Source organism: Lemur catta, chromosome 1, assembly GCF_020740605.2.
Source record: "Lemur catta isolate mLemCat1 chromosome 1, mLemCat1.pri, whole genome shotgun sequence".
NCBI classification, from domain to species: domain Eukaryota; kingdom Metazoa; phylum Chordata; class Mammalia; order Primates; family Lemuridae; genus Lemur; species Lemur catta.
Window position 1 is genome coordinate 118,669,338 of NC_059128.1, and position 24,965 is coordinate 118,694,302.

General features: G+C 55.1%; 2 protein-coding genes across 9 annotated transcripts in view; one reads left to right on the forward strand and one right to left on the reverse strand.

The window, feature by feature from the left end:
- Nucleotides 1-101: 101 nt before the first annotated feature.
- TSSK6 (testis specific serine kinase 6) lies at nucleotides 102-1,098 on the forward strand. The gene has a single exon (XM_045551937.1). It carries the CDS (start codon nucleotides 235-237, stop codon nucleotides 1,054-1,056), a length of 822 nt encoding a protein of 273 aa, XP_045407893.1. The 5' UTR covers nucleotides 102-234; the 3' UTR covers nucleotides 1,057-1,098.
- A 4,524-nt stretch (nucleotides 1,099-5,622) lies between these two features.
- Nucleotides 5,623-24,965, reverse strand: part of GATAD2A (GATA zinc finger domain containing 2A) — a 96,264-nt gene continuing 76,921 nt past the window's right edge. For 5 of the 8 annotated variants that reach the window (XM_045551643.1, XM_045551628.1, XM_045551669.1 and 2 more), the window contains 10 exons: nucleotides 18,667-18,799; nucleotides 18,423-18,554; nucleotides 17,019-17,108; nucleotides 16,110-16,241; nucleotides 15,810-15,977; nucleotides 13,788-14,067; nucleotides 10,891-11,189; nucleotides 10,230-10,304; nucleotides 9,761-9,956; nucleotides 5,623-7,271 (listed from right to left, as the gene is read on the reverse strand). In XM_045551643.1, the coding sequence (XP_045407599.1) occupies nucleotides 7,141-7,271; nucleotides 9,761-9,956; nucleotides 10,230-10,304; nucleotides 10,891-11,189; nucleotides 13,788-14,067; nucleotides 15,810-15,977; nucleotides 16,110-16,241; nucleotides 17,019-17,108; nucleotides 18,423-18,554; nucleotides 18,667-18,799 (1,636 nt within the window). In that variant the 3' untranslated portion in view covers nucleotides 5,623-7,140. The remainder of the gene's footprint in view (nucleotides 7,272-9,760; nucleotides 9,957-10,229; nucleotides 10,305-10,890; nucleotides 11,190-13,787; nucleotides 14,068-15,809; nucleotides 15,978-16,109; nucleotides 16,242-17,018; nucleotides 17,109-18,422; nucleotides 18,555-18,666; nucleotides 18,800-24,965) is intronic. The other 3 variants (XM_045551661.1, XM_045551654.1, XM_045551665.1) reach the window with 3 other exon arrangements.

Consider the following 24,965-nt stretch of genomic DNA (forward strand, 5'->3'; position numbering starts at 1 on the left):
CTTGGGGAACCTAGAGGACCCCGACTCCGACGCTGAGTGACGCCCACAGTCACTTCACAAGGCAGAAATTGTTACCGAGGTAATAAAAGGCGCCGCAGCGGCGAGGGCCCGGGAGTGGGCACATGGGGTGCGGGTGTGCAGGTGCCAAGCGCCATGGGTTAGGCCTGAGATCGGAGTCCGGCCGCCCCCCCGACAGCAGCCGCCTCCTGCTCCCGGCGCGCCCCAGGCGCCACCATGTCGGGCGACAAACTCCTGAGCGAACTCGGCTATAAGCTGGGTCGCACGATCGGAGAGGGCAGCTACTCCAAGGTGAAGGTGGCCACGTCCAAGAAGTACAAAGGCACAGTGGCCATCAAGGTGGTGGACAGGCGGCGCGCGCCGCCGGACTTCGTGAACAAGTTCCTGCCCCGCGAACTATCCATCCTGCGGGGCGTGCGGCACCCGCACATCGTGCACGTCTTCGAGTTCATCGAGGTCTGCAACGGGAAGCTGTACATCGTGATGGAGGCCGCCGCCACCGACCTGCTGCAGGCCGTGCAGCGCAACGGGCGCATCCCGGGGGCGCAGGCGCGGGACTTGTTCGCGCAGATCGCCGGCGCCGTGCGCTACCTGCACGATCACCACCTGGTGCACCGCGACCTCAAGTGCGAGAACGTGCTGCTGAGCCCTGACGAGCGCCGCGTCAAGCTCACGGACTTTGGTTTCGGCCGCCAAGCCCACGGCTACCCAGACCTGAGCACCACTTACTGCGGCTCGGCCGCCTACGCGTCGCCCGAGGTGCTCCTGGGCATCCCCTACGACCCCAAGAAGTATGACGTGTGGAGCCTGGGCGTCGTGCTCTACGTCATGGTCACTGGGTGCATGCCGTTCGACGATTCAGACATCGCCGGCCTGCCCCGGCGCCAGAAGCGCGGGGTCCTCTACCCCGACGGCTTAGAGCTCTCCGAGCGCTGCAAGGCCCTGATCGCCGAGCTGCTGCAGTTCAGCCCGTCGGCCAGGCCCTCGGCAGGCCAGGTGACGCGCAACAGCTGGCTGCGCGCGGGAGACTCGGGCTAGCAGCCCAGGGTCCCGCCATTCCCATCACCTCGGGCACGGAGCCAGCGCAGCTCACGCGCGAGAGGTGGCTTCGGGGAACCCGTGAAGCTGCCGCGCACGCACCCTTCTCCTTCCCTCCCCAACCGCGGCGGGGGCCGCAGTTGCCCGGGTTCAGAATCTGGATCCTTCTCCGCTATCCCAAGAGCTGCAGGGCGCATGCGCAACCTCGGTTCTGGGAGAGAGGACCACCGCACGGGCAATTCGAAAGGAGATGGAAGCATTGCGCCTGCGCGGAATGAGCGACTGCCACGCGGCTGGAGGTGGCCGCCTGGAGATGCGCGTAGGGCGGCCCTCCCCAGCCGGCCGTGGATGCCAGGTTCCCCACTGGGACCTGCAATAAACTCGCTCTTCCTCGCACCTGGCCCTAGCGGTGGCTCCCTTTTATTGGGGGGGGGGGGGTGGAGGGGGTCGCTCCCCTGGGGGAAGGCAGGGTCGGGGTCTCCCATTTTAGAGTCGGGCACGTTGCGGTTCTTGCTCCAGGACTGGAGGGAGTTGGGAGGATTCGAACCCGGACCTAGTGTCCCAGGGTTGTGATGGCACTGTGAATAGGGATGCAGCTGGACCCCAGCACTCCTCTCCGCCAAAGTGTTTAATAGAACAGTGCGAGGGGGCGGCTGCCTGTCTCCACGAACATTGAGCATTTATAGATGAGGAAACTGAGGCACACGAATGCCTCTTGCCCAAAGACACAGCTGTGATTTGAACCCAGATCTAGCTGAAGTGGGGTCGGGGTGGTGGAAGCCCTCCTTGCTGAGGGCCCCTTGTCTCTGGGGAAGAATATGAGGGAGAGTCGGGTCGGGCGCAAGCTGGTTCATTCAGTCCTCTGTTCATTATGTACTCATGCATTTCTTGAGCACCTGCTGTGTGCCAGGCCCTGGGACTCAGTGAAGAAGCTTGGGAGGAGGCAAGTGAAAAGTCAAGTAAAATGAAAGAATGATGTGGGAATAAATGTAAGTTGTGCTAAATGCCAGGTGGGGGTGGGGGGCGTCCAAGGAGAGACTTAAGCTGAGACATTTGAGCTGGGCTCTGAAATGAATCAGCCATTGGAAATGGCAGAGGGAAAGCGTTCCCAGTGTTTCCAAGAAAAAACAGAGTGTGTTTAAGGCCAGGAAGCTCCTGTGGCTGGGATAGGGAAGGAGGGAGAGGAAGTAGAGGGGTAAAGGTGTATGGTGGGGGGACCATAGAAAACCTGACTCCTCTGGTTTACAATAGAAGGGCACCACTCCTGACTTGGGCCATGCCTCCGGCTCCCCACCTGGAAAATGGGGGCAGGAAGCCATCCTTGGGGCAGTTGGGAGAGGGCGTGGCTCACTGGAGGATTGAGCCCAGAGCCTTCCCAAGGCTCTTAGAATAAAGCCCACACCCTCCCTCCTTCCCCTCCTCCAAGTCCAGTGGCACTGCCATGCTTGGTCCCACCTGCAAGCCTTTGCACAAGGCTCCTCACACTCCTACACTTCTCCCCCCTCTTCATTCCAGACCTGGCATAAAATGTTACTTCCTTCCTGACACCCTGTTCTTTCCTTCCTTGCCCTCCTCTCAAGGTGCCACATTTCCAGGGCCCTGGGCAGGGCACATGCCTTCTGCCCAACGAATGGGTGGGAACAGATGGGGCCAGGCAGTCCACCTGCCTTGTGGCCATGGACTCAAGGCTCAATTCAGAGGGGACAAGGTCTCAGGGATGAGAGTAGTCGCCCCATTTCCAGCAGAAGCTACTTGAGACCATGCTCCAGGACTGGGCCCTGGATCTGCTCCCCACCCCCCACCCCCACCATGGGTGCAGGGAAACACCCAGGCTTGCCAGAGCCAAACCCAGGGAAAAAACGTCTGTAAGAACATTTCTCCAGGCCAGTCTTGGGGCCTGGGACACCAGTCTGGATGTCAAGGGTGGGGCAGGACAGGCTTGGGTTCAACTTCTGTGAGTGTCCTCTACCAGCTCTGTGCCTTGCCAAGGTGAGACCAGGTACACCTTAGCTGTGGGGAGGGCATCACCCCCAGGCCAGAGGCAGGGATGCCTCAAAAACAACAAAAAGCATCTAGGAAAACAGGGTCACGTTTTAGTACACACACTGAATTCACCGAAGTGATCCCAGGAATAGAGTTATGAATAAAGTTAAAAACTGTCAATATCTGAAAACAAGTTTTCACCAGGAAATCATTCATTTTGGAGCCAGTCTGTTGACTCCATCTGTGCTTAGAAATCATATCTATAATATACCACATCCTGCAGCAAAGACACCCATCGAGGTGCCAAGACTGAAAATTGTTCCAGGAACACTGCCCCCCTCCTCCAAGTGAAGGCTGAGAGACGCACAACCCCTAACAAAGTCCCAGATTCCGGTGGAGGCCCAGAGCAGAAGGGACTCCAGCCCAGGGGAAGTGAGTTCCAAATCAAGCCCAGAAGCAGGTGCTTTGCTTCCCGTTAACAAAGGGTCACCCTCCATCTTCCCTCCAAACTGCCCCTGAAACTAGGACAAAACAATACAGGAAAACCAAGGCTCCAGGGACAAAAGAAAAGTCCAGTCCACACATCATCCGTTTCTTTATTAGCCTTCAGTCTAAACTTCCTCATGATACAACGGGAGCCACTGATGGCAGCCTCTTTGTTTATTGGAACTTCTGTTCTGGTGGCAAACATTTTCTTTTTTTACATTTGTTTTATTATCAAAGATTTAGAGTCACAATAAATACAAGTGACAATCTCCCTGCCCCAAATCCCCTCCCCTTGCCTCCCCAAATACCCCATACTAGTGTAACCAACTATTATACTTTGTTAAGGATTATAAAATTGTCAGCTGCCCTTTTTAAAAAAGCTCAGTCTAAGTTCTGTAGGCTAATGTCATGTGCAGCAACTTGGCATCAGAAAGCCCTATGGAGGAGCAGCAAGGAACCATCCTTTCCATTCCAGGCACCCCAGCAATGAGAATATTTATATAGAAAAGTCTCCTGTGACCCTCTGTCCAATAGGAGAGTGGGGTGTGGGACTCGGGGGCTGCACTGATCACCTCACTCCCTCTGCCCCAGAGCAAGCTCTTGCTTCACTGAGGTCCTGAAGTACACATAGGACCACAAGCTGCTCTGGGTGCTGTCTGTCCCACCCCAGGAGAAGGGCAACTCTGGACCTGGTCAGGCGGCATTCCTGACGCCACTGTGGAGTCCCCTAGGATGACGTTAGGGTGGCCAGAGTGGTGGGTGGCTCCAAATGGATACTTGGCCATTTCAATCCTGTCCTCCATTCCCTCAAATGGGAGGAGTGAGCTCTTGAGATGCCCCCACCCCAGTCTACAGAGTGGCCGACACCGGGAAGTTTCCAGTTGCTGTTGGGGGCTCCCATCACAGATAACAGGTGACAGTTACCACCATCACTGTTTGGGGCTGGGGACTCCCACATTCTCATGCTCGCAGGAGCCAGGTCTTGGCAGGGCTCTAGGGGCAGAATAGGACTCCAACATGTCGGCATCTGGTTTTGAGGATGTGCTTTGCTGCTGGTAGAACCCCCTTCACATCTATAAATATCCTTTCCTGGCTTGTCCATACCCACACCCAGAGAGGTACTTAATAATGCTTTCACCTGTAACAAGATAAATTTCATCATAGAACCGCCCACTTGGGACTTATTATGGAAGTTATAGTGCAAAAATGGAACTAAAGAAAAAAAATGGGGTAGGATTTGAGACAGTGGAAATGAAGGGAAGATTAAGGCATCTCACATTCTTGCCCCATTAAAAAAAAAAAAGAAAACTTACGTTTACATCACAGTGTGCGTCATCCCTGATGGGGATCAACATTCCTGGGAGACGTGGGGCTGGAGGCTGCAGAGCCAAGCTAGGGCCCCGGCCACCCCCATCCCTTCAAGGGGCAGCCGTCTATGCTGCACTCACGAGGCCTATCCAATAGCCATAGGCCCAGAGGAACAGCCCCCCCAGGTTGGGAAAGGCTGGGAGCTGGGGCTGGGGGGTCTACGGGTGCATCGCTGATTGGGCCTTTTGTCACAGACCCCGTCGCCTCATGCTGGGGTGGGCAGAGGTGACTTTTGCCTGGACACCTGATCCCGAGTCACTGCATAGAACTGAGGTTTGTTCACCAGGGTGGGTGGGCTTTCAACTGGAAAAAGCCAGCCTGAGCGCTCCTTCTGGAAGGAGTTGGAAGATTTGGCCTGTGTTATTGAACAGAGAGGGCTAAGAGCTCAGGGTCATATGAGACAGGTATTTATTTGCCACGCACACAGAAAAATGCAAGGAATAGAAACGCTTGCATACTCTTGATTTTTTTGGTGTAAAAACACCCCCCCACACAAAAACATCAATTTCCCCCCTTTCCTCCAAATCCCTGGATCTCGGAATGAAAGCCGCCCTTTCTCGCCCTCCCCTCACCTCCTTTGGCCCATCTAAGTTATGCACTCAGAACAAAAATCAGTGAGAACCTTGGGATTTTGCACAACAAAAAATTAGAGAACATTTTCCAAAATTAGGCCTTCTACTGCATTATCAGAAATGCTGTCTACAGACTGATGATATTCACACAACAGTAGCAAGGGGTTAAATGAGCCTTTATTAGAATGTTGTAGCAGTTGTGTTTGAAGGCAGCAGCCTTACAAAGAAGGATTTTAAATTAAAGTCCCTAACTGCATGAATAGAAAAAACAGGGCTGGAGCAAAACAGGGACTGGTGGCACCCCATCCTCGTGGAGACACACAGCGTGTGTGGACAAAGGACACCCTCGCGCCGGCCTGAAGCCTATAGACACACGACGGCTTCCACCTTTCCTCACCGGAACTGATTTTTAAAGAGTGGGAGGGGAAAAAAACAAAAATAAAACTAAAAGCAGACCTGATTCCTTCTTTAAAAAACATTTCTGTAGCCTCTAAAGGGAGCAAAAAAAAAAAAAAAAAAAAAAAAAAAAACCTGAAAGCAAATCCTGACAGTAACCCCCAGCTTTAAGGAGCTTTAAACTAGACCCAAATGGAAATCCTGGAGTCTGGGGGGCAGCTACCACGCACCTAGACTGCGCCTCCCCACCCAGACACACCTGGGCATGCTCACCTGACAGGAGCAAGGCCAGGGTGGCTTAAGATTGTGTCCACCAAGATGAATATAAAAAGAAAAGGAAAAAATTTTAATAAAATAAACCACAACAACAAAAAAACCCCATAACAGCCCAGCCCTCCAACTTCTAGCTCAGGCTTCTGGGCCGTGTTGCCAACTCCACCCACTTGACCCGCTTCTCCCGGCTCCGTGGGCAGCTCACCGCTTCTGGAATCCCTGGTTCTCTCGGCGGGGTCTGGCTTTCAGTTTGTTCTTCTGCTAAGTGTGGGAGGTCCAGGGGTCTCTGGAACAAGGAGCAACAGAGGCTTTCGGCCGGAGCCAGGGCTGTCAGCCGTCCCTGTGTCTGTCTGTCAGTTATTGGGGTGGGCCGCCCATCCCAGCCAGGGCCATGGTGCCATCAGTGGCCCATGCTCCAGGGCATAGGGCTGGCGGGATGCATGACAAGGACCCTGGGGTCTGCACAGTTTACTTTTAACTCCATCATTATGAGGCGATTTAAAAAAAAACAACCTTTCGACCTATAGACTGCCGTGGAGGAAGGCAGTCAGAGATTGGGAGGCTAAGAAGGGGAAAAACAAAAACAAAAAATGCCCCGCTCGGTTCAGAAGCCCTGGGTGCCAGCCTCGCCCGAGCTTGTCACAGTGTCCAGGGTAAGCCGCCCGTGCACCTGTCAGGGGCCAAAGGAGGGGGCTGGGAGCAGGACCAGCCCCTGAGGTCCACTTTTTCTGCTGGTGTCGGGCAAACTAAAGGCAAAGAGAGAAAGGAAGAAAGCCCATGGGAAAGGTCCCCCAGTCACAATCCTTGTCCACCTGTGAGGCAGCACCGGCCCCCCAAACTGCACCGGGACTTTGCAGCCAAGAATACAGGTCTTGCTTCTGCATCACCCTCTGGGGTCAGCGTGGTGTCTTCCAGAAGGAGCGGAGGGTGGTGCAAGTGTGAACTTCTAGACCAGGGGCCAGGTTGGGGAGGAGGGAGCCTGTCCTCCGCTGGGCCTGCCTCAGCACTATTTCCACGTGGCTGACTGAGGGATGGAGCGTGGTGGGATCATGTCGAGGAGGTACTCTCGCTGGCGGTCCACAGCCGAGGAGGTCTTGTGCACTGCCAAGCTTGGGCTCACAAACGCAAGGGTCCCGCCTGCAACAGAATAAGAGTGACAGGCTACAATGCCCCCCCCCCAGTCAGGGCAGGTGCCCAGCAACTGAGTACAGGCTGCTACCTAGACCCTGGCACCGCCCCCGCCCACCCCCCCTACTAAAGACCCACGAACAGGGTCACAGACCCTAAGCCAACATTAAGCCACTGTCAACGTCTTGAATCTCAGGCCCCAAAACAGATGAGAATTTAAGAAATAGCTCAGGGCCAGGCGCAGTGGCTCACGCCTGTAGTCCTAGCACTCTGGGAGTCTGAGGCGGGAGGATCACTTGAGGTCAGGAGTTTAAGAAATAGCTCAATCGCCTTTAGGCCATTCTCAGGCTCTGTCGGGGGAGGTAATCCCACCTGTGGGGTGACAGAGATTCAGTCAGCTACATGTGCTACAGAAACAAAGATACTGGCCACAGTGCTGTTTAGAGCAGTGGAAAACTAGGGTAGATGAGATAGCACATGCCTGTAATCCTAGCACTTTGGGAGGCTGAGGCAGAGGAATGCTTGATACCAGGAGTTTGAGACCAGCCTGGGTAATATAGTGAGACCCTGCCTCTTCCGGGCAATGAAGCACGATGGAATACTATGCGGCCATTAGAAAAAATAATTTTTTTTTTTTTTTTTTAGAGATAGGGTCTTGCTATGTTGCCCAGGCCGGTCTCAAACTCCTGGCCTCAAGTGATCCTCCTGCCTCAGCCTCCCAAGTAGCTAGAATTACAGGCGCGTGCCACCATGCCCAGCTAATTTTTCTTTTTCTTTTTTTTTTGAGACAGAGTCTCGCTCTGTTGCCCGGGCTAGATCAAGTGCCGTGGAGTCAGCCTAGCTCACAGCAACCTCAAACTCCTGGGCTTAAGCGATCCTACTGCCTCAGCCTCCCGAGTAGCTGGGACTACAGGCATGTGCCACCATGCCTGACTAATTTTTTCTATATATATTTTTAGTTGTCCAGATAATTTTTATTTCTATTTTTAGTAGAGACGGGGTCTCGCTCAGGCTGGTCTCGAACTCCTGACCTCAAGCGATCCACCCGCCTCAGCCTCCCAGAGGGCTAGGATTACAGGCGTGAGCCACCGCGCCCGGCAATTTTTCTATTTCTTTTTAGTAGAGATGGGGTCTCATTCTTGCTCAGGCTGGTCTCGAACTTCTGAGCTCAAGTGATACTCCTGCCTCGGCCTCCCAGAGGGCTAGGATTACAGGTGTGAGCCACCACACCTGGCCAAGAATTTTTAACAATAAAGATCTCTCTCTTTTTTGAGATAGGGTCTTGCTCTGTCACCCAGGCTGGCTCCAGAAACCTGGTGACTGGGTCCTGCCCAATGTTCAGCTCAAAGCACAGGTGAGAAACCCCAGGTAATCGGGAGTGCTGACAGAACTCTTTTGGGAAATGGTGCTTTGAACTATCACACTTTTCTCTCTGATTCGACCACTGGACACAGCAACTACTGATGCCTTCAAATTCCCTTTCAAACTGTACCCCTAAACACACATGTGGTTTCACGGTGACGCTCACCCTGTGTCCACATGCACACACCCATTTCTGACTTTTCCTGCTCATTTCATAGGCTTTCAAATTTCTCATAAAAGCAACTTCCCACCAGCCCGTGAGTTCTTCGCTGTCCCTTAAACCTGCTGAGCAGAAAGTACCTCTGGCTGGTTTGAATCCAAACATGCTCTATTCTCCAGGCTGCCCAGACGAACACCTACCCTTTCCTGAACCTCCCTTGCTGAGGCTGGCCCGAGGGCACACCCCTAACTCAGTGCAAGGCACAGCAGGCTCTCAGGCTCTGCACAGACAGCCCGGCTACCCAGTGCTTGACGCTTGACAGGTCTCCCTCATAATGGTGCCTCTTCTTCCTGCAGGGACGCAGGCTGCTGGGAACTTGTGGGGATGCTTTGCTTCCTCTACCAGAGGATACCCATCTCCTATACTTGGCCCTTCTTGCCCACCTTTTTCTTTCTCGTTTTTGGTACACGTAAGAAATATTAAGTTTTGTCCTAATGTTAACACATAAATGAAAAAATTAAAAAAAAAAAAAAAAAACAGGACAAGCAGCCTTGGGGACAATGCTGATGACAGTGGGGCCTCAGTTCCCCTGCTTGCTCCTCAAATGCTATCTCCTCCAAGACGCCTGTGGCCACCTCAGTTACAACCCACCCACTGCCCTGGGGCCCCCACCACCTTCCCTCTTGCTCTACCCTGCACCCAGCACGTCCAAGACGGAGTGTGGGATAGGTCTGCCCCACGTTTTGGGTCGAGGGGCAAGAGCCTGGGTGCAGAGGGTGGCAACAGTGTGGTGGTTAGTAACGACTCAGGGCTATCACTTAGCAGGGTATCCTGGCCAGCAACAGGAGAGTGCACCACCGAGGTAGCTGCTCTCAGGAAGTGATTCTGGGGGGCAGGCCCTGTGTGCCACCCCTCGTGTTTACCCCTAGTGCAGGTCTTTAAGATAAGGAGGGGGGAACCCATGCCGGTTGCCCACCTGCGCTGAGGGGCGTCTTCTTCCAGTTGGAGGCGGCGCTGCCCTTGCCAGTGCCCACGGCTCGCTCGGAATGTCTGCCCGTCCTGCTGACCAGGGCTGTGGCTGAGGCTGCGTTCTGCAGTTTGGGTGACTGGCTGAACGTGTGTAGGACGCCCCGGGGTGTCGTGGCTGAGCCCCGGGACAGCTGGCTGGAGGCCTGCAGTGGAGAGAGGGGGCAATGGCTCACGTGGGGAAGGGGCAGCAGTGGGGGAGACACTCCACACAGCCTCTCCTTGCTCTGGCTGACCTCTTCCCACCCACAAGGGGTCCCTAAAGTCCAAAATCAGGAGACAGGTAAGTTACACCAAGGGGGAGAGGAGGAGGGGGAGAGAGAGAAACAGACAGACACAGGCAGTGTGACAGTCAGCAACTGGTGTGGTCGCGGCTGCAGTCGGGGCATGAGGCTCCCGGTGCCCAGCGCGGTTCTGACCTGTAGCACAGCCCCGTTACTCCAGTCGCGGGCCTCTCCTGAGCGGAACGCCAACTTACGCCGGGGTTTTATGACCTATACAGATGGGGGTTGAAATCCAGGTCAGCACCATCTGTTGGCCAGCCCAGGGGACCCAGGGTGACTGGAGGTGAGCCCCACAGGACAGGCCTGTCCCCAAAGGGCTTTGGATGCCAGGTGGGGATCTTGAGAAAACATGTTTAGTGAATTGCAAACAATGTCCAAGGGGGAAAAAAAAATTGCCAAAAGGGAACTTCAGGTCTATAGAGTGAGAAGCAGTTTAGAAACAAACAAACAAACAAACAAACAAAAAAAAAAACACCAAAAAACTTGATTTCAAACTTGCTCCTCTCCTTAATTTAGCCAGAACATTTCTTCCAAACGCCCCTTTGGTTATCTCAATGTGGCTTTCGGAAAAGTCCTTTCAGACAAGCAGTACTCGTCAGCCAGCACACTGTGAGCGAAAGCTACACGAGCTAAAGAAACTGCAAATTAGTGTTTTTGCTGTCCAACACCACCATTAAGTGCAATTTAGACTCGCAGTTAATAATCAGGCAGATGAACAGCCGGGTGGGGGGGACAGAACATCAGAATGTCCTGCCTTCTAGGGACAGTGTGCTGCCGAGGAGACAGCCCCGCTCACCTGCTTCAGCGCGGGGTGTGGGGTGGTGGTGGACTCAGCCTTGGCTTGAGAGGGGGCCGTGCCCTGCTGCAGGAGCCGCTGCTCGATCTCCTGCTCCTGCTGCAGCGCCTTCACAAAGGCGGCCTTCAGCCGGCTCGTGTGTTCCACCTTGAGCGCCTTCTTCTGGTTGGTCGTCATGCAGTTCTCACACATGATGGCGCCGCCCTTCTCCTCCCGCCAGCGGCATGTGAAGTCTGTCTTGCACTGCGCGCACATGTAGGGCTCCCGGGACAGCACTACAGTGGCCGTCATCCTGCCTGCTGCAAGGAGACACGCAGGTGGCTCATGTCAGAGGGACACGGCACCATAGCCACGGCCCCCATTTACTCCTGCCCAGTCCACACATGAGACATGGAGCAGTGCCCTGGGACGGACAGGTGCCAGAGCCTCCATCCGCAGTCCTAATCCCTCTGTGTGGATACAGTCCAGCCAAGGCCGAACTGCTCTGGAAAACCCTGTGGGTTGGGTGTCGTTGCTATCAACCCTTTAGCTGTCAGTGACACCAGCTCAGCTTCTCTGCTTTCTGTCCCACACCAACAGGTGTCCACCTAGGAGGAGGCTGGGGCCATATAAGGCCCCATCTCGTGACATGTCCCCTAGCTACTGGATGAGTTAACAAGGACAACAATCACCCAGCGAGTGCCCTGTGAATGCTCGATTCACTCTTCTGAGGGGGCACCCCCACCCCATGTCCTGAGGAGGAAACTGAGACCAAGAGACCAAGTGACCTGTGGACCACATGACTGGGCAGTAGCAGGGCACAACTCATGCCCTGGCACAGGCTGCACCCACTGCCCCAGGTGAGCAGTAGGGCCTCGGTCTCATCATCTGGGGGACAGAACACAGTGTCTCCCTAGTCAGCCACGAGGGTTTACTGGGGAAGTACACAGGAAGCACTCACCTCTGAACAGGGGTCCACACGCCTGTGTGCATTTTGTTCCCACCTTTTTTGTGTTCGGCACTCAGGGGCTGTAACTGTTCTTGGTCATTACAGACCGTGACACAGGACTGGAGGACAGCAGGAGCAGAGGCCAAGAGACTCTCAAGCCTTCCCTCTCCCACCTGGCCAGGCCTGCTGCAGCCTCCTGAGCAATGAAGGAGACCCTTCATCCCACAGGGCAGATGGAATGTCACTTGTCCAAGCAGCCTGTGCCCAGGGCCCACCTCAGGCCCTCAGCTCTAGGCCCCTGCCTGCAGCTCACAGGCTTTGGTGACAACAGTGTTCTCCTTGTATATATCCAACCGCAAAAGAGAACATGGTACCTGCTTCCCAGGCAGCCTTGGCTGTTGTCACCAGCTCTGGAGCCCAGACATGGCACCACTGAGCTATCCAGCCTAGGGACTCTGGAAAGTGTCAGGAGACATTCTCTGGCAGAACTCAGAGCCTCCTCCCAAAGTTCAGTCTTGTTTTTGCCAATAGGAGGGGAACACTGACCCCTGATGAGAGAATGTCAGAGATGGGCTGGCTGCAGGTGCAGGAAGGTGGTATCAGTCCTGACTTGGGCCTCCCACCCATTCTTCCTACAGTAGCCCTGTGGCAGCTCTTCTACCAACATCACCTTGTCACAAAGGAGACACCAGAGGGATCCAGACACAAGCCAGGTTGTGTCTCAGCTCTCACCTCCCCCACAGCACACCCCTCAGTCCCTCCTGCAGACTGAGAGGTAGAGGTCAGTCACCTGTCTTTGCAGAGGATGGTGCCAAGCCTCTGAAGGGCTGGTGCATACAGTCAGTCCTTGCTACAACCCTGTGGTCAGGGAGTGTCACCAGGGTGACTTGAGGGATGTGTCTGAGGGGCTACAAGCAAATATGAGGGGGTCACTGGGCACTCGCCACTCTGGGGCTGCCACTGGGTCCAGCCGCACCCCTGGGTGTGGGGAGCTCAGCCTCTTGGAGGTCTTGGGTGCAACCACACAGGGGAGCCCAGATATGCACCACTGAGGCACCCTGAGGGTGTGGGGAGTATCTTCTCCCAACACTGGGGAGACACTGTGGGGCCAGAGCCCTGCCCCCAAGCCCTCCTCCCCGCTCTGCATCCTGTATGGTAGGCGGGCAGAAGCTGCTGCTCCTCTGCACACCCTGTTGCCACTGCTCCCCAGGGCTGAGCCAGGAGGGGTCTGAGGCCTGCCAGGCCTCTCCCCTGTCCTGGGCTGGTCCTGTTTCTGCCTCCCGCTCTGCTCTGTGTCTGACACGATCACTGGGGAAATGGTTCAGGCTCACTGCCCACACGTCACCAACTCAATCTCAGGGCAGAAGGTCCTTGGCATCTGCGTCTGGGGAGTAGGGGCTCCCTAGGGGCCGACTCAGCTGCTCACCTCCACTTGGCCATCTCCAGTGCTGTTTTTAATCATTACCCTGCAGATACCCTTTTATTCCTATCATCTCCTAGGACACAGGTGCACTTTTCACACTGCTTCCAAAGAGGGTGATAAAGTTAGCCCAGCCCAGGCGGGGGTGTCATGCTCCCTCTCTTGGGAGGCTTGGAGCATTCGAGGCTCTGGAAAGTTCCGCTTGTGCGTGACCACACTACTATACCCGTCCAAGAGCCTCTCCCGGAGGCCAAGCCTATCAGAGCCTCCCGCAGATGTCCACCTTCACTGTACAACACCACAGGGCCACTGCTGCCCACCCCTGGACCACAAGCCTCTTGGGGCCTGGCTCTCAGAGGCCCCAGCAGAAGGACAAAGTCCAAACTTCACAGCAGAACTGATGACCAGATGGTATCTACAATGCCCACCCAGCGAAGTCCTGGGTACACATTAGGCACTAGGATTGTCTGCTGTATGTTGAAAAGAACCCATGGGACAGAAGCCATGGTGGGGCGAGAGATGAGAACGGCCCAGCCCAGGCCTGCTCACCTTGCGTCTCGAGTAGGTTCTGCACCACCTCCTCCAGGCCCACCAGGTAGATGAACTCGTTGTTGGCAGCGCTGGGCAGGAAATTCATCTCTGGGGCGGGGGGCTTGGGAGGGGGGATCTCAAGCAGCGTCTTCTCCAGCTGTTTGCGCAGCGCAAGCTTGGCAGCTGCCTGCCGGCTAGCTGGAGACTCAGTGGAGGTGACTGAGGAGGCCACACTGGTGGGAATGGAGTTAGCCTGAGCGGAGGTGGCTGTTGTCCCCTTCAGCGATGCTGGGGGGGGCTTTAGGAAGACAAGGATGGGGTCAGGGCGCTCGGTGCACCTGCCCTGGGGCAGCCTCCACCAGTGCACCTACACCCCAGGTCCCAGTCAGCTCTGTTAACTAATGAGTCCTTACGGGGGTGAATCCAAGTTGTTTGACCTAGAAATCAGGGGCAGTAGGGAAGGCTGTGTGACATGAATCATCCTACGAGGTAACTGGTTATCTGAACACTCACTGAGGTTTAGCGGATGTCCAATAAACTGCTCATGTTTAGAATCTATAGTTTGCTGTACTCTGTCACATGAGTAGACCCATGAAGCCATCACCACCCTGCCCAAAAAGGCCCTGTCCTCTCACTGAGGCCCATCCTGCTGCATCCTTGCAGGGCATGGTGGTAGCTTGCTGTGGCGTGGATGCCTGGCCCCTGGGAGCATCTCTGCATTTGCTCGTCCGGATGCTAACATCTGAGTCAGTCCTCGGGTCCTCCTGAGGGCTATGGGGCAAGCAGCTCCTAGGCCAACCCCTGACCCAATCCTGGCTGCTCCTTGCACTACTTACTTACCAACCTGTCTGGACCCCAGTGGCAGACCCTTGACTGTCCCCACAAGCTCCACAACTGTCAAGTGTGCTACCTCAAACCCAGAGCTGACCAAGCCAGTATCCTTAGCTTTTGGGTGCTGAGGACCCCTGTGGAAACTAAAGGAACCTGTGTGAACCATCCCCCCAAAAGGACACACCCCAACACTTGCGAACACATCTAAGGACGTCTGGGATGTGTTCCCAAGACCTCCACTCCCTCAGCAATGGAGACCTAGCCCAGGCCTTCTCCATGTCTGACTGGCCAGTTCCACCTCCTCCTCTCGCTGGCAGCCCCCCAGCCCTGCAGGGAACCAGTCACCCCAGCTCCACCAATGCCCACTGCCCACTGCATGTCCACCCCTCTTCACAGCACACTGAGAACTGCAGGGACTGAATAAAGTTTCATGGGTGGATGAAACTGCCTGCCTGGGTCAGCCCAGGACACCCCTGAACGGGGGCAGGGCTAGCCATTGTCTCCACACTGAGTCCCAACCTTAAAGCCCTGCCAGCCTTGCTCTTTTCTGAGGAAGGCGGGCAAGAACAAACTGAGCCAAAGCAGGAAGAAAGAGTGAACGCATCCGTCAGCAAAAGCCCCTGCAGACCCAGTAATTTTATCTGTCAGCCGAGGCTCCTGCTACGCTTCCAGCCCTCCCACCCCTTGGTCCTGCTCTTCCCATCTGCTTCCTGGGGGTGAGAACAGACTCTCCCTGTCTCAGAGGCTCTGTACAGAGGTGAAGGGATGTGTGGCTGAGAATAGATGAGCCTGGGGCCCTGAGGACATTTACAGATACACTCCCCCCTCTGCCTGTGCTGAGGATGCTGTGGGGAGTGTGGCTCAGGCTCTGGCGCCCCGCTCTGGGCCATCTCCCAGCCTATCACCCGCCCCACCTGGGCCTCCTCATCTGTCCCCACAAACCTGCCATCTCCCAAGTGCCGCCTCCTCCGAGGTAGAGCCAGTGAGCAGACGCCACCCTCAGCTCAGGTCTGCACCTTCACCCTCTCAGCAGCCACCCCCCTCCGCCCCCCGTGCAAATGTGCCCACAAGACTTCCACCCAACACTTTCATACCCCCACTGCCCCAAGGAGCTCCAGTACAAGCCCAAGAAGCAGGCAGGTCATGCACATTGCCCTGTGAGTCACAGCTGGTATACTCACTCCTCTGAGGCATGGCACAGTCCCTCACCTGTGGGATGTTGACGAGCAGACTGGAGTTGGGGACGTTGGCGACACGGATGAGGCCCTGCTGGATGATTCTCTGTCCCTGAATTTGCACACTGGGCACAGATGCCCGGGGGGCCAGAAGGAGGGGCGGAGGCCCTGTGCTGGAATGTTGTCTGATGTTGTGGATTTGCTGCAGGGGTGGGGATAGGGGGACAAGAAATCCCAGTGAGACCAACAATGGAAGGAGGCCGAGGACCCAGAAGGGTCCTTCTCACAAGGCAGGTGGGCTGCTGGGGACCCCAGTGCACAAGGCCATGCTCACCTGGGCCCCTCTGACGAGTGGGGGCATGACAACCTGTGAGCTCGCCTGCGGCCCCAGCTTCGAGGACACCTGCTGCCCACCGCGGACCAAGGGTGGGGGGATGACACTCCCAGGCATTCGAGTTGAAGAGGTCTGCCAATGACACCAATGTCCAGATTTATATGGCTTTTTTTCTTTTTAAAAGCAAATAGATTTGTTACTTTTGTAAAAGTACATAATAGTTTTTTAAAAAGGTAGCAGAGAAATTTTAAAATGTTAGCTAAGATGCCTACTGATTCTAAACACAGAGAAACAAGGAACAAACTCCAACCAGAGCTGTGCAAACCTGGGTTCACTCAGGAGTGCGTCCCACCAACAAGGTGGCACACTGCCAGGTGACACTGGCCCCGCCCACAGCAGGAGAGCAGCTAGGCCAGGATGGGTGGCACCTGCTGGGGTGAGTGGGGGGCTGCACTTCCAGACTGTAGCCCCATGGCTGGGAGCCAGCCTCTGCCACTCACCTCAAGGGCACCCCGTGGGCAGAGGAAGACGAGAGTTGAGCTCCAGTGGGGCCTAGGCCACAGGCCATCCTTGACGTGGGAAAATTAGCACGAAGAGAGCCCAGACTCTCAAGTACTCATTCTGATCGTGCTAGGGGCACTCACTGGAAGGGCCCTTCCATTGTCAGCCGAGATTTCTGTTTGTGATGTCAACAGTGGCCTAGTTTGGGCACCGCAGTTCAGAAAATGCATGCATGCTGCTTTAACTCTGGGCTGTGGGCAGGAAGGCCTCACTCCAGCCCACTCAGGAGCCGGCAGCCTTTTGCTAGACCTGAACCAGGGCTGCTCGGGAGTCTGATGGGCCTATTCCTGACTGTAAACAACAGCAGTGCAAGCCAGACACCCGCCGAGGGGCAGAGGGGACACTGACCTGAAGTGATGGCTTGCCAGCAGGAATGCTTTGTGTGCCCCGCACAAGCGGGGGAGGGGTGGTCACGGTACTCCCTGTGGAGCCTGCGGGCTGTAAGAGAGCAGGACACATGGGAGATGAGAGGGCTGCTGGCCGCTCCCCCTACATGGAGGCACCAGTAAGCTTCCAGCCTGACAGTGACCCCATCTGCAGCAGGAGTTGGTATGTTCTACATGGACTGAGGAGGGACTTCCCAGCAGCCCCCTTCCACCCCGACTCTCAGCTTCACTTCCAGGTCACTCCTTGACACCCACATGGAACCCAGGGTCCCACTCTGCCCTCCAGGGGATAGAACTGCTGCTGCTGCTGCTGCTGCTGCTGCTGGTGCTGCTGGTGCTGCTGGTGCTGCTGCTGGTGATAGTGGTGGTAGTTGCAGCGGCAGCTGAGGCAAAGGATCCAGGGCCTGGATAGGTCTCTCAACCTTAGTGAGAAAACGCTGCGTCTGGGCACTTTTTAAAGCCACAAGTTCCACTAGAGAAGGCACAGTGACAGACTTATTGCACTTCAACAAGTCGAGGAAGCAGAAGAAATTAATAGGCAGGCTCTGCCCAACTGACTTGCCAGCCAGGTGCGGGTGCAGGTTCAAAAGCAACCCCCTGAGCCAGAGCAGGGAGTGTCTCCTCTTGTCTTTCCTCAAGCAGCTCCTGCTGCCTAGGACATACTAACTTCCTGGTTCACTGAGGTAGTGACAAAAGTACTCCGAAGGTAACTTCATCCCCCACCAGGCATCTTCCCAGAATGGGGAACTAGAAAAGCCCCCCAAAATAAACTTGAACTCGCCTTACACATCAAACCCCGTCTAGAAGCAGCAGGACAAAGAGCCTCAGCCCCAGGGAAGAAGGAACTGGAGCGGGACCCTCTCGAGGGTCGGGAGTAAGGTCTGTGGGGAGCTCGGCGCACACCCAGCTGGGCAGGGACTGAGAGGTGAAGACACACATGATAGGAGGAGGAAGGGATGGGAAATGACAGGGCAGTGTGTGCCCATGGGACAGGAGGCCTTTCTGGAAATAGGCTCAAGACAGAACTATTAACCCAGAAACATGCTTCTAACAGCACCAAATACATTTGAGCTCTACTTCCTTGACATCTGCAGTCTGAGGGAAGTGAGCTTTACATACTCAGATCCATGGTGCTCTAGACTGAAACACATTCTGACTCCCTTTTAGCTGAATCCAAAATGTGTACATGAGCCCACAAACCTCCACTCAGACCCTGACCCGTGTGCCCCGGAGCAAAGGCTTTCCCCTCTTGCCTTTCCGCCCCCTGGCACAGGATAGTGGTCAAGGTAAGGGCAGTGGCTGGTTACTCCCAGTTCCCAATGGCTCCCGTGAACCCTTGGAGAGATCAGGGGACACAAGCACGCACCTTCTGGGTGGTGGCCTCCTTTTGTATTTGACTCTGCCGTAACTTTTTCAGCAAAACTAGTTTTGCTTCTTCTAATCTTAACTCTTCTTTCAGTTGCTTGATCATCCTCTCTCGTTCTTCAGGACTACTCTTCTACAAGGGTGAGGGAAACAGGATTGAGGAGAAGGTCCTCGCCAGGGAGCAGAGGTCCCCCACCCCCCACCCCGTTACCAGCTCCACTCCAGGGCACCGCAGCTGGGCTCACCATGAGGGCCTCAGTGCTAGTCTCCTTCAAGGCCGCCGTGCTCAGCCCATTCACCCTCGGGCTCGAGGGCTGCTCGTTGTCAGAGAGCACGATCACATCAGGTGAGGGAGGTCTCCTCTCAGACTTCATGTCACTGTCAGGTGGAGACAGCAGTCATTACCAGAGTGCCCTGACTACTGGACAGACAAACAGCAGGGTGGGAACCGGGGGTTGGGGGAGCCACTCCTGCCCAGGCTCCCCAGCTGCCCTGCTGGCTCTCCTTGGGTGTCCTTCCTGCCCCACCTACAGGCCCCAGGCTGCCTCTTCTCACTGCATACATCACAGGGCACCCAAACCCACCAATTTATGGCTGGGCCTTGCAACAGCTGGGACTTAGTGTTTGCCTCTGTGTCCCCAGGGCTGAGGGTGCGTGTGCCCTTAAGCATGATGTGGTCATTTTGAAAACCACAGCAGCTCCTTCCTCTACCACACTGCTTAGTACTGGGTAAAAACACTTGGCTCTGGACCCCAGGGCCTGGCTCACTCGGGGGTCCTGTGTGCTGAGTGTGATGGGATGTGTATGCCTCGAAAATCAGGGGCTGCCACCTCTCTATGCTGGAAGCCACCTGATGGAGAGCCCAGCCCCTACACGAACCAACTTTTCTTTTCTGCTCAACCCTGGCACACTGACAGCCCTCACACCTGGCAGCCCACCTGCCTCCAGAAGACCCAGGGGCATGTCCATGGGCTGTCAGCCTGCTCAGAGGGCAGCCCCAGGCTGCTGCTAGATTGTCCTTCCGTGGCCACATGTGGCCACAGCCACCACATATTTTGAAACCAACTAGGACACATTTTCTCTCAAAGACCTGGGACTCTTTAGCCACCTGATCTACTCAGAAACTGGTTTCTGACTGGCTGCCCCACCCCCATGCTCTAATGATGCGTGGACTACTCTGGTCACAGATGCCAAAGTCACTCTGCCTGTTACCCTCCCGCACACCCCAGAAGTCCCAGCTCAAACTGCATCATGAAACAACTCTCATCGTTCTAACCCACATCCCCCTTTTTTTCCTAATGTATTTGCTCTCTGCTCATTGCCACGGTCTGTCTAGGGAGTTTACTTCTGCTGGTGAACTTGACCTTAGGTTGTTCTTCCTCTACTGTCAGCCCACAGCATCTCACTACAACCCAGGCAGAATCAAGGAACAATGGGCGAGGCACCTGTGGGGGTTCCTTTTTTGTTATTTTGTCAAAACATGGTCACAAATGTCTAAGTGTGTTGCTTTGTCATTTATCAGAACCTGGTAACACTGAATATCCATTCTGTGCTAACTCTGGGCCAGGCTCTAAGCTAAGAGCTCACTGCACATTATGCCATTTAACTCAAGTAGGAACACACCAACATCTGATTCCCCCTTCTTGTGAACGATCCTCTAGGATGGATACACATATCTAATGCCACTGAAGCCACAGGGGTGAACAGGTGCTGTGGTGTTGCTGACCCAACATGAGTCCCAGAGACACACTCTGGTCCCAACCAAGCAGCTCCTTTTGCTGATGGCATAACTGGAACTTCTCCTGAAGATCTGGGCTCAGTACTTGTGTTGAAGGAATCGGATCCTTTTTTGTCAGCAAGAAAACCAGCTTGAGGACAGAACACGTCCGCTAGGTGGCACTGTGACCCAGAGGACAAACTCGGACGAAGTTAACTGGGAGTTACAACTCAAAAGTTGTCCCCACTCTTTCCACTAGACCCCAGCCAAGCTGAGGGCACAGAGTTACTAGGATGAAGAATCTGACTATGCTCTGACAGTCCGTGGGACTCCATCTCTGTGTCCGAGTGTGCGGCATCTTCAGGGAAGGACAGACGCAGAGGACCAGAGGCTGAGGCTTCACCAACTCTCCCCTGGACTCATGGATGCAGAGTGGAGCTGCTCTCCTCACTCTCCCCGGTCCGTCCTGATTGCACCCACCAGTGCTGCATGGCAGCTGCAGCTGAACACTGGTCCTAGCCCTGATCTGACTTAACTAGAGCAGCTGCCGGCCAGCCTCTCACCAGAAACCTCGGGAGTGGAGGGAAAGGTGCCCGTTTCACGTGGGGTTATTCTGCATTCTGAAGTCCAGAAACAGGCTGTTTATAAAGTGAGCCAGGACACTTTACTGGGGTCGCACTAAACCGCCTGTGTCTCTTCTTGCTGCTGGCCCCACTCCACCTAAGATCGACTTTCAAGGTGACCTCAGGGCTCTAATTCCAGGCTCTCTGGAAGTACACACAGACCCAGAGCACCTCATAGGCAGGTGGACCCAAAGCCCAGCACAGAGCTGCAGCCACTGGTCTCCACCCAGGTGGGTCCCAAGTGAACTGAAGAGTGGCGGCCCAGGCAGCACCTTGTATAGTTACAGTCAACAGACACACTTCCTGGGCGAGCACAGGCTGAAACAATGGCCAAGCTACAGGGACTTGTCACTTTTTAACATCTTACTGAGGGTGTGCACTTCTTCCAGAGTTGAGATGTCTAATGAAACTCAAATTTGCCTGAGGGAAGAGGACAGGGCTACGGACCTGGGCCACCCGGCAGCTGAAGCTTCCCAAGAGGACCGCTCTGACCACAGCGCTCCCTGGCCCCATCTTGGCCTGAGACTAATCAATAACTCATCCAAGAGATGATGTCACCACCCATCAATGATCACTCAGCATCCCAGCAGCCAGCAGGGAGTGAACTTCCTGTATGCTAATCAGGCCACCAAAAAGTCATGTGACAAAGGCATTTCCCTCCTTGGTCATGTGACCCTTTAACTGTGCCTTCCAACGTGAAAACCATGGCAACGGCCAGTTCTAACCGGTTTGTGACACACAGCCTTCATTTTGAGAAGGGAGGTAAGGGTTCAGGTGCTGCCAGAAAATGGAGGCGCCAGGCTCACCCTGGGGCCGCAGAGCTGTGGGGACTTCCTGTGTGGCGCCAGCTCACAGGGGACTGTGCCACAGGCACCACAGTCACCTCTTACCAAACACAGAGGAGGCCACTAGCCCCTTTAAGTTTCCAAAATGAAAAACTTTCTTAAAGGATAGGGGGCTTCAAGACTCACTATTTTTCTGGAGAGTTCTTTCAACGCAGGATAAAAGAACATATGGCTCAAAATAATCATAGGTATTATTCTAGAACAAAAAGTTTTAGTTACAAAAGCCATCTAAAGTGAAGAGAATGAAAGCAGAGGAAATCTAGCCCAATGTGTTGGAGGGCAGCGGGGTGGGGGGCAGAGGGGGATGGCGTCATGGCTAACGGACTTGTCTGCCTTGCTCAGGTGCACTGTGTTGTTAACTCCAAGGTAGCCACCATGGGCACTGGGTTTATTTGGAAGCTACGTGGTATTTCTGGGCAAAGCCCATAAGCCTGTTCTGCCCATACGGAGAACCCTTAGTGTGAAATATAATGATCAAAAAAGATTTTATGTGACCTACAAAAATCCCTGGAAGGAGGCCAGGCTGTTATCAGCGTACATGGTCTTACCACCTCCTCCCCTGAGCCGGCCCTGACTTCATGAGCACAGAAATTCTGTTACCTGCAAGGAACTTCCGTGGAGTTTCCTGGAGGGGAGGCCAGGATTATAAACTTACATTGTGAACCAATCCCACCTCCACCACACAGGGCTATTGCTCTCAGCTGCTCCCCAACCAGCAAGCAGTACATGGTTAATATTTAGTGTCCCCTCAGCCTGTGCGGGGAAGGAATCTCACTGAAGGAACACAGAGCCGTCCTTGGCAGCTCTGACCTTTGCGATTCTCTGGACGGGCCTGCCTTATGTCCAGGGAAGGCATACTCATTCTTCCCTCATTCAGTCATTCATTTATCCCACACATTTGCTGAAAGCCTATCTAAGAAGCAGGTGCTGCACCAGGCACTGGGGAGAAACACCTGGATAAAAGGTAGTTCTGTCCTTAGGGTTCACAGCCCACCAGGATGGACAGACACAAAAACAAGTGGGGAAAGGCAAGTTGGGGTGAGGCCCAGAGAGTCCACAGGTGGGGGGAGGGGAGAGGAATGCCTCAAATGTCTGCCCAGCAGCCGTGTCCACCCACAGAAGAGAGCGGGCAGCTTCTCCAGAGCTCCTATAAATGCAGGCTGTCCCTGCCCCAGGTCTGCTTGACCAAAGTCTGCATTTTAGTAAGATCCCCTGAGATTCCTTGCATATACTAGGCAAGTTGGGGATGACTATGAACTGTGACCCAATGAGACTTTGGCACAAAAAAATCCTTCTCTAGGCCAGCTCAGACAAACAGGCAGGGCCCATCAATGCCTTCTCCAGCCACAACCACTCCTTGCTAGAATCCTTCCTCCTTGTACCTTTCAGGCCTGGCAGAGTTGGGGGAGGCAGGCACTGCTGGACTGCTGGTTGTGTTTAAAGGTGGGATGGGATGCAGGATGGGGGAGCTTCGCTAGATCCCATGATGTTCCCCCACATGAACCAAGCTATTCACACCCCTAGACCAACCCAACAAACCCTTACGTGGCTCTATCACCCCATCACCCCGGGTTCTTGCCCACTAAGCCCCAGGCCTGGCCCACAGCCACCACCTGCCATAACTCCTTGCATGCTATCCCCTCTGCGAAAACACCCCATCTCCATCCTCCCCAGGTCTCCTTGTGAGCCCCAATGTACCCTTCAAGATGCACCTCAAACCATCTCTGCCCTCAGAAAGGTTCCTGGATGGCCCTGTGCCGTATACCCTTGCCCTGGGAATGTAGTCAGTGCCCCCCCCCATGTGCTTGTGGGGAGTCCCCAACAGTGAACAGCCAGGGAAACCACCACAGCCCACCTGCCTCGGAAGGCCCTCTTAGCTCTGCCCTGGGTGACAAGCTCATGGCAGAACTCTGGGGCTTCCACTCATGGGCAGTGCATGCCTGAACAAAGCCCCCCAGGCTCCCCAGTGGGTCTCTGTGCCTTAGAGCCCCAACCCAGTGACTAGCTCACCTGCCCTCGGCTCAGCAAACCTGTTTAAGTGCCTCTGCCTACATGCACAGCACCCCCGTGGGGATCAGTCCTCCCTCCCTCAGCCTCCTAGGGTGACATGTCATCACCTGAATAAAAGGCAAGTTCCCCACCCTAAGCTGGGGTCATGACAACCCCTTCAGGGGAGTGTAGCATAGGCACAGCTGCCAGGGACCCACAACTCTGCTCCATGGCAACCTCAGCTCCCAATGAGGGCCAGGCTGATGCCAGGGTGACCAGATGAGCAAAGGACAAGGAGGGAGTCCACCCCTCGGGTGACACAACAGCCACTGAGCCTCCCCAATGTCCCTAGAGCCAGAGGAACAGGAATCTCCTCCTAAAGCCATGATGGCTGGGGGAGGGGAGGACCCCAGAGTGAGAGGGCACTGTGCCCCGAGCCTGTAGGTCCCCGGCCACATCCCACCAAGCCTTGGACTTGAAATGGTTCCAGGCAACTTGGGCTGTGGAGAGAGCCCCCAGAGTGAGTCAGAAGACACTAGAGTTTGACTTGGGGCCGCCTCTTGCAAGTGACACTTCCCTCACCATGCCTCCGGTAAGGAGGGGGACAGGAATCCCTGCCCTGCCCATCTCTCAGGGCTGCTTGGTAAGGTTAAGACCTCAGCGCTGAAGAGGCACAGACATCTCAGATGGCCATCAAGGAGGTATGGCCTGGCTGGGTGTAGGGCAGGGCAGGCAGCCCTGCTGACCCACAGATACTCAGCTCAGGGCCATGTAACACCATTCAGTAGTGAGGGGGCTGCTCACCCAGGAGTTCTCCCAGCCCAGAGATGGAGAGGTAGGTTTGTTCAATAGCCTGGGTCTCTGCAGCCATGTCCCATTCCCACTTTACAGGCAACAGAGCTGTCTGCTTGGAACCATCCCAGGGCCCTCATCTGGTTAGGTCCTGCTGTCGGATCACCTGCTGCCTCTCTAGAGCCAGCAGGCCATGCCCAGAGGCCCCAGGCAGACCTCTAGGCAGCCCCAAAATCTCAGATGGTGGCAACACCACAGACTCCCAAGAGGCCCTGACGGATGCTGTGACAGGACACAGCCTGGAAGAGGGTAGCAGGGTACAGGAGAAGAGGGGCCTGCAGCCTCAGAGTGATCTTCTGGATTTTAGGGCCTTAGAGACAAGCACTTCCAGGGGTCCCCAACATTGGGAAGATAAGGGCAGCGAAGGGGCCACGCTGCCTTGGCCTTGCAGCTCGGCCACAGCACCTATTAAACCTCTGCGAGGGCGGGGGGGCATCTGCCTGATCTACTCACTTTCTGAGGAGATAATCAATAAACAGGTCACTGAGGGTAACACTTGAACATTTGCAAATCCTTTG

What these genes read in the sequence shown, in the direction of transcription:
- TSSK6 (XM_045551937.1), top strand. Translation starts at nt 235, where the DNA reads ATGTCGGGCGACAAACTCCTGAGCGAACTCGGCTATAAGCTGGGTCGC.